The 9,613-nt window shown below is 36.0% G+C and overlaps 1 protein-coding gene across 1 annotated transcript; it reads right to left on the bottom strand.

Annotated features, from left to right (window-relative positions):
• Positions 1-1,291: 1,291 nt before the first annotated feature.
• LOC110285595 (olfactory receptor 5B3-like) lies at positions 1,292-2,221 on the bottom strand. The gene has a single exon (XM_021151863.1). It carries the CDS (start codon positions 2,219-2,221, stop codon positions 1,292-1,294), a length of 930 nt encoding a protein of 309 aa, XP_021007522.1.
• Positions 2,222-9,613: the final 7,392 nt, after the last annotated feature.

The raw sequence follows: 9,613 nt of genomic DNA, 5'->3' as shown, positions 1-9,613 counted from the left end.
TCCAATGTATTTCTAGGAGCTAAACTCTATTTTTCCAAGTATGTACTTAGACAACTTAACCAGTATTACGTATCACAAAGCTTGTTAGTTACCTTTCTGTTGCTGTAATAAATATGCTGACGAAAGGATTCTAAGGGAGACCATGTTTATTTGGCTCACAGATTTAGTGTGCACAATCATGGAGAGAAAGTCATGATAGAAGAAAATGGAGATAGCTGGTAACATTCCACTCTCCATCAGTTGGTAAAGGTATTTGTTTCTAAGCCTAAAAATCTGGGTTAAATTCCTGGGGTTCAGATAGGAGGAAGGAAGAGCCAATTTCCAAAGGCAGGAAGCAGAGAGAGGTGAATTCTGGTGCTGGGCTAGATTTATCAATATTATTGTGTCTAGTATTCTAGTTCAGAAAATGACTAGTGCTGGCAATTTTGAGAGGAAGTCTACCAACCTCAATTAACATAGCAAAGATAATACTTTATGGGGACAGACAGAAACTAACCTAACAATGAGAATCCATGATACTCTTTCCAAAGCCTAGCCCCTTAGGTGACTATATAGTGTTCAGTTGATATCATTATTAGCCATCGCAGAAGTGAAATTCAAATTAAGCTTTATTTCATAGCTAACTGTTGTTCTATTTTAATTTTCCAGTTATTCAAATTTTGACTTAAGGCAGTGTGAGGATTCACATGGAAATATAGTTGTAAATGATTTCAGAAATCTAAAATATTCTTTTACATACATCCCAATGAATCTCTTCTTCCTACATTATCCACATGTAATTATAACACTCTTCTATGGCCTGGTCAGGGAACTCTTACTATAAAGGTATTCACTTTTGCTGATCATATGCTAAAAGAAGAAAGCTGTACAATTCTTCACTGACCAGTCAAAGCAAGAGTCAAATAATGTCACTGACACGAGGAAAATGTTCAAAATTTGTTAGTATAGAAAAATGTATATAAAGGTTGTTCTGTAGCAGTCAACTAACATCAAAAGCATAGGTACATGGTAACAATTGATTTTTAAATATTGTCTACATTTTACTACTAATAATACTATATTAAGGAGTTACTAATAAAAAGAGTACATAAATACCCATCATAGGGTTTTTGTCAACAAGGCAAGGGAAAAAAAGCAACTCATAAGTACAGTCCAGAATTCACTATTTTTCTTTTAGCCATATGGCAATAACATAAACTTGTAGAAATATGATTATTCATTATTAATTTAACTGTATGTGGAAGAAAATGGTATTATTTATCTTGATAAATTATAAGTAAATTATCACAGGCTATTTTGCCACCTGCAAAACTTTTGTGAATGCACTCTTGACTTCTTTGTTCCGCATGCTATAGACTAGAGGATTCAGCATGGGGATGATCATGGTATAGAACACAGAGGCAATTTTGTCAGTGTCCATGGAGTGACTGGAGCTGGGCTGCAAGTACATGAATATGATTGTCCCATAGAAAATTGATACCGCAATGAAGTGTGAGGCACAAGTGGATATAGCTTTTCGATATCCAGAACTTGAGTGCATTTTACAGATTGTAATAAAAATGAATATATAGGATATCCAGATAACTGAGAGAGCAAAAAAGATATTGAAGCTTACTACATAAACAAGAACCAGCTCACTAACATGTCTATCAGAGCAAGAGAGAACCATGACTGCTGGAATATCACAGAAGAAGTGATGCACTACATTAGACCTACAGAAGGAAAGACTGAAAGTGTCCCCAATGTGGATGGAGGCATTCAGAAAACCACAGGTATAGGAACCTATAGAAAGACAGATGCACACACTTGCAGTCATGGTGGTGGCATAGTGCAAGGGCTTGCACACTGCTGCATAACGATCATAGGCCATTGAGGCCAAGAGGTAATTTTCCACTGTAGCAAAGGCTACAAAAAAGAACATCTGAGCAGCACAGTCATTATAGGAAATGATCTTCTCTCCTATTAGCCCAGTCATGACTGTGGGTGTGACAGCTGAGGAGTAACAAAAATCAACCAAGGACAGATTACCTAGAAAAAAGTACATAGGAGTATGAAGACGAGAGTCCAGGACAATCAGCAGAATCATCCCCAGATTTCCCACCAAGGTGATGGTATAGATGAGGAGAAATGTAATGAAAAGGGGAAACTGTAGGCCTGGTTCATCAGTGAGTCCCAGCAGGAGAAATTGTGTCACATCGGTATTATTCTCCATCAGACTCATCTTTCAATAATTACATTGTCCATACCCACTGGAAAACAGAAAGATGATTGTAAAGAACTTGAATTAAAATGGAAAAGCAAAGCCATGTGTCTTAGTATAGAAATAATTTGTACTTTGCAATTGCCTAGAAAATAGACCTTTTATTTCTAAGCATAAGTTCCTTTTAAAATCTATTGTACATGCCAGGCAGTGGTGGCGCACACCTTTAATCCCAGCACTTGGGAGGCAGAGGCAGGCAGATTTCTGAGTTCAAGGCCAGCCTGGTCTACAAAGTGAGGTCCAGGAAAGCCAGGGCTACACAGAGAAACCCTGTCTCAAAAAAAAAAAAAAAAAAAAAAAAAAACAAAAAACAAAAAACAAACAAACAAACAAAAAACCCAAAACAACAACAACAACAATAAAAACTAAAAAGAATGTCAAAATTAAATCTATTGTACTAGGAAACAAGGAGTTGTAAGAGGGTACCATCTAAAATAAGTATGGTGGCCCGGAAATAAGCACCTTTTTGGTATCTTTATGTTGATATTGATCTAAACATACATTATCAGAAACCTTGGGATTTCTCATTCTTACTCAGAATCCCTCGACCTCTGCCTCTAACTACCTGCTCTAAGGGCCACTGTTGATGAACATAGCAGAAGTTTTAGTTATAATTCAAAAATTATGACTTTCTTCCTCTCTTTTCTCCACCTGCTGCCTATAAACAGCTGCTAGAATTATAGGTTGACTGTGTTTCTCATAAACACTAACTTATCTCAAATTTTCTTCTGAGTTTATCACTAAATTATTTTATTAAAATGCATATGTTTAATAGCTCTGTGAAGTACATGTGGTAGGCTTACTTACTGATGTCAGCAACTTCAGCTTTGTGCAGTTATGAAAGATGCAAGCAAATAATCAAAATCTATAGAACATACCAAGCTTTGACCTATTAACTACTTAGGATTCACTGATCCAGAGCTAACTTTCATGACCAAAGAAAGGTAAACAGTAGAATCAATCCATTTTGTGGTATCATTGTGAGAAGTCAACAAGTTTTCATAAAAGACAATAAATGTTATTGTAAAACATCCAATAAGTGGTAGCATTAATGTTATGTTTGGAAGGGAGAGAGATCTATTTACTGTGCAGATTTGACGTAGTGGAGGCTAGTCAGGAGTTTTTCAGCTACTCTCTCACTCTCATTTTCTCCTCATTTGCCTTACTTTCTTAAATTATATCACTGAGTAATTATGCTGTCCAACATGCCCCTGTTTTCTATGAACGCAGGTGTAGTTGTTTCTGCAATTTCCTGTTAGTCAGTCTTCCTCAACTTCTCACATAAAAGCCATATTTTTACTTGGCTACAGCCTACTTCTATTAAATTATTCTTTTTTTCATACTGTCACACCAGAGCAATATCATCAAGACCCAAATAAATTTGGACATTTATGGGGTAGTCTTTATCTCAGAGATCTCTTACCCATGGAAAAATATTTGATATTTTATGACTCTCTAACACTAACAATACACAAACTAGCATTTGTTTTGTCTTCTTGGATACAGAAGCCATCACATAGGCTCTTCTTTAAATTTTAGGTTGAAGCTGCTCCCCTGCCTCAGTTTTCAGAATGTCTGCAACATGAAACATGTTTTTGTTTGTATTGAATATTTCGAAATAATATTTACCCTAAAAAGGATTATTTGCTATCCCGAGTCTCCTGAATGTTTTGAAATTTTAGGTTATAAACTATTATTGGATCTTAATTTCAGAAAAAAATTATAATCCACAATTAACAAGAAATTTACACATGAAGATATAGTTATTATTCTGATTTTTGTTGTGTTAACCTTGAAGAAGCTCAGAAATTAAGTTATTCCCTTTGAAAAGCATTCAGAGTATTTTGGACTTCTGTTAATATTATACTCATCATTTACAAACTATGTAATGATAATCATTCTGGAATTAAAGGGAAATTGTTAAAAATGGCCATGGGATTATTGTGAATCTTGTAGCATTTATTTGAAAATTAGAAAGATTCACGTTATTGTTATGCTTTTTTCTACATTCCTTTATCACAAATATTAGGATCATAAGTAGAAAATTGCCAAAAAAAATCATAGCTATTCACACTAATTGGTTCTTGGTTTAAATAACTGATGTGTTACAAGAGTGCATAAACTTCCTAAAATACAAAGGTTTACCTTCCTGTAATAAACTACATCCAGTTATTGTTTTAAGAAACCATTTCCATGATCACTTTTTTTTTTAAATATAACTCACAGAGGGCATTGCTGCCCAACTCCTTTTCCGTGAACTACATGTCTCACAGTTAATGTTTACTTCATATACATATAAAGCCACCAGATGTTTTGAAGAGGACAGTAAATCTTATAGTGTGAATGTGATATAATCAAGTCAGCCTCAGAATGCTGGTTACACAGTTCTTTGTCGGGGAGTGGACTGACAATGTCATGTTTCCCAAATATGGAAAACAGAGGAAATAGAGATAATAAGCTTTGACTTCTGAACCTGTACTCATTTTTCTTGTTCAAGGATGGGCCACACATTTACCTTACCTACAAAAAAATTGAGAAGATTGTACATCTCACAAATTTTATCCCTTGTATCATGAGAAAAATAAGAAAGGTCTTCATGACATTATACAAATTAAAATATAGCATTTTACCTTTAAGTGATTTTTCTGAACCATGCATGAAAACTGAAAGAAGGTCTTCAGCCAATTGTATTCATAAAAGTGATAACAGTGAACCCCACTCAGTTCATGGATGAATGCCTCTGAAACATAACTTAAATCATGTTATTATTTTAAAAGCTAATGCATGAAGAACCAGAAAAATAGGAATGACATAGATACCCCTGGAGATTTCATTCATGGGAATACCTATAGCTCCTCTTCTCTTTTCTCAGAAAGCAGCAATCAATTAAAACTGAGGGCAATCATGTGCCTATGGGAATTTCTAATTGAACTCGGTGGGGGGGGGGGTGACAGTGGAATAAGGAGGACGTGAAGTTGAGAGACAAGATGAGAGGCACTGGGAAGAGTTAGATAGCTGGAGTGAGGTAGTGGTAGATGGATATGCACATCATAAATTATATCAATATATGAAATTTCAGCTATTAAATAAAAATATCAACAGAGAAACTCACAACTCACAAACACACACAACTAATGTCTGAATTTTTATTGGATATTTTATTTATTTACATTTCATATGTTATCCCCCTCCTGATTTCCCCTCTGGTAACCCCCTATCCCTTACTTCCTCTGCCTGTTCCTATGAGGGAGGTCACTCACCCACCCATCCTCCCACACCTGCCTCCCGACCCTGCCATTCCCCTATACTGGTGAACCCCTAATGAACACTGCTTTGTTTACCAATAACAAGAAATTAGATATCCCAGAGACCTAAGGTAAAAGCAGATAGTACACATCTAAAAACTAAAGTAATCATAAAACAACTCTTAAAAATATAGTAATATTCTGACATATTCATAAATATACACCTTATTCAGCCATTACAAGAGAGGCTTTCTACAGCAACAGTTAGGGACAAAAACAGAGGCCCATAGATATACATTATACATACAGAGAGACTGTGGAGCCTATAAATCTAAATGAGATGTCTCCATCAAATTCCTACACTCAGTTCAAGAAACCCTTGAATGGATATGCAGAAGGAGTAAAAAGCACAGAGGTTGAACAAGAACACCAGAACAATGTCCTCTACACCAAATGAGCAAATCAAGCATTTCTTAACTCACAGAGACTGAAACAATAATCAAAAGGCCTATATTATGTCCTCTGTGTTGATTCTACAGTTTTTAGTTATATACCCTTATGGAAATCCTGAGTATGTGAATAACTTGGTGCTTTATTCTTGTTCCTGCTTTTGGGGATCTTTTATCTTCATGTTAGTTTGTCTTGTCCAACTTAGATATGGTTATTTTGATTTGTTTTCATTTTAATTTATTTTATTTTATTTTACTGTATTTTGCCATTCTCAATTAGAAACTTGTTCTTTTATAATGAGAGGCAAAAGAGAGTGGGGCCAAATGGAAGAGAAGGTAGGAAGATAGTGGAGGAGTGGAAGGATGGAAATATGTATACAGTGTACACAATATGAGAAAAGAATATTTAATAAAATTGCAAAAATAGAAATATCAATTAAGCTATTAAATAAAATAAGAGACAGTCAATTTAAACAAGTCTATAATTCCTAGAGAACAAAAGCAGTCAGTCTAGGTTGCATAAGTATAAAAAAGCCAAGGACCAGATGATTTTAGCCCATAATTCTACCAAATTATAAAGAAAAGCCAACAACTATACTCCTCAAATTATTTCACGAAAAAAAGAAGCAAAAGAAACAGTGTCCAATCAATTTTATGAGGTCATAGTTACCCTAATATGTGAAACACAAAGATTCGGCAAAACGTTTATAAAACAATTTCTACATATCTCAACATGATAATGACACTTTACAGCAGGCCAATAGCATACATCAAAGTATATGGTGAGAAGCTCAAATCAATTCTAAGAAAATCAGAAAGAAGACAAGGTTGTTCACTCTTTCTATATCTATAAAATGTAGTATTTAAATTCTTAGCTACAGGAACAAGAAAATTAAAGAAGATAAAGAGGATAACAGTTGAAAAGGAAGAAGTTGAACTATCTTTGCTTGCAGGTATGACAATATCCTTAAGTGACCCTAAAATTTTCAGAACAAAACACCTGCAGCTGATAGAAACGTTTAGCAAAGTATCTGGAAAAATATTAACTCATAAATGTCAGTAGTCTTCCTATACAGAAATATTAAATGGTTTGAAAAATAAAACAGGAAGACAATATCTTTCATAATAGCCTCAAATATTATAAAATATTTTTGTGTAACACTTACAAAGCAAGGCAAAGACTTCTCTGATAAAAATATCAAGTCTTTGAAGAGAAAGATGGATTGATCAATGGAATAGAATTGAAGACCCAGAAATAAACGTACACCTATGATCACCTGATCTTTGAGAAATAAGCCTAAACCATCTGGTGGAAAAGAAGATAGTATTCTCAACAAATGGCACTGGTTCAACTACAGATAGAAGAATGCAAATTGATTCATTCATATCTCCTTGTAAGTTAGAGCATCAATGACATTGGCAAGGGAAATTTTTTCCTGAAAAGAACACCAATGGATCATGCTCTAAGACCAACAATTGACAAGTGGGACCTTTGGGAATTCCCCCAGGAGTGGCATAGCTGGATCTTCAGGTAGAACTACTTCCAATTTTCTGAAAAACTGCCAAATTGATTTCCAGAGTGATTATATTAGGTTGCAATCACATCAGCAGTAGAAGTGTCTTCCCCTTTCCCTATATCTTTGCCAGCATGTGCTATCACTTGAGTTTTTGATCTTAGCCACTCTTATTGGTGTAAGGTAAAATATCAGGGTTGTTTTGATTTGCAATTCCCTGATGACTTCAGATGTTGGGTTTGTTTATTGTTTTAGATATTTTCTTTATTTACATTTCAAACATTATCCCCTTTCCTAGTTTCCCCTCTGAAAATACCCTACCCCTCCCTTAGCAAATTGCCTGGTGTTCATGGGGCACACCTTTAATGCCAGCATACAGAAGAAATAAGCATGTTTATCTCTGTGACTTTACGGCTAGCCTAGTCTATAGAGCCAGTTCCGGACAGGTCAGTCAAGGCTAGACAGAGAAACTCTGCTTCAAAAAAATCCATAAAATAAAATAAACACACACAAACACACACAAAAAAACAAAATGAACCAACCAAACAAAAACAAAAAAATAAAAATAGCAAAACAAAATTAAGAAAAGGCAAAAACAATAAAAAATAAAAAGTTCTCATATCATATGCATACAAATAATTTTAAGTGTATGTTGTAGCACACACCTTTAATTCCATCCCTTGTGAGGCAGAGGCAGGTGGATCTCTGTGAGTTTAAGGCCAGTGAGATCTATACTGCTAGTTCCAGTATAGCCAGGGCTACGCAGAGAAGCCACATCCATGACCATATTCATGACCACATTGACTTTTGAACTGGAATTAGTTTCTAAACCAGCTCCAAACTCTGCTTGCTTGAGTAACAGAGACACAGTGGTCCACATAGGTGTCTCTGTATGGCTTCTTTCTTATGAGTCTACCATGTCTCTCACCCTCTGGATCTTTGAGTGGATCCTGGTAGTCTCAGGAGGGTTGATGTGCAGGGCGTCAGGCATCATTCCATGAGGCACATGGAGGTAAGTCTCAGAGATCTTGGTTGGAAGGTAGTACTAGAAAGTTCCCCAAGGAAACTGCTCTTTCACTCAGTCTTGAAGCTGAAGGACTTGTATGGTCTTTGTGTTGAGAAGACTTGGCCGATCCTTGTTGGCTAGTTTCTGACATTTGGACACCTGGGAATTCTTCTTGGATGCCACCAATTCCTGCTTAAAATTTTTGATAGATGGTAGTCTGGTACTTGGGAATGAACATCAAACTGGCTGTAGAGTGGAAGGCTAAAGATAGGAAAGCTTAGTTTATATGGCTGTGAGAAAACAGCTGATAACATCAGCTTTGGAGAGGAAAGATTTGCATTGGCTCATACTTTCAGAGTCTCAGTCCATCAGGTGGGAAGAGCAGAGCAAAGTTATTGCAAAAGAAGAATGTAGGAGGGGCTCCTCACACCATGTCAGATCACATGGCAGAAAGGGAGATCAAACAAAGGGGCATGAGTAAAACCATTAGAGGCTTCGCTCACAGGACTTATTTCTAACATTTAAGACTCAACTCCTATAGGCTCCATAACTTCCCAAAACAGTACCTCCAGCCATATGCCAGGTAGTCAAATCGTGATCTTGTTTGGGACTTTTTGATTCAAAATATTTTGATTCAAAACAATTATCTCTTTAAAACGTGCTTGTTAAATACTTTCAGCCTCCCAGCTGATGGAAAGCCCATAGTTCCAGTTATCTAGAGTAAAAACTATGATGTAGTGCTCTGCACTCTGTCCTTTGCTATCAAAGTCTATGATCAACATACCTGGAGATTCTTTAAAGGTTGCCACTAATACTCTAGAACGAAGCCATTTCTGACATCTTATACTGATGATATGGTCCTTGTGCATCTCCATGTGTTGACTCTTACACATCCCCACTGTTGGTTTACTCTCAGTGAAACAATGTCATTGACTTGTTAAAAACACTTCAGTCATATCATTCTCTCAAGACACCTAGTGTCACCTCTCCACTCTTAATCCCTTGAGGATGAAACTCAGACTCACCTAGTTGTTCCCAGAGTTTTCATTATTTCCTTTTGTCTCTCTCCCTTCCTTCCTTCCTTCCTTCCTTCCTTCCTTCCTTCCTTCCTTCCTTCCTTCCTTCCTTCCTTCCTCCCT

The sequence above is a fragment of the Mus caroli genome, chromosome 19 (assembly GCF_900094665.2).
Source record: "Mus caroli chromosome 19, CAROLI_EIJ_v1.1, whole genome shotgun sequence".
Lineage (NCBI taxonomy): Eukaryota > Metazoa > Chordata > Mammalia > Rodentia > Muridae > Mus > Mus caroli.
The sequence above is the reverse complement of the archived record's forward strand: the minus strand, read 5'-3'. Positions and strand labels throughout refer to the sequence as shown.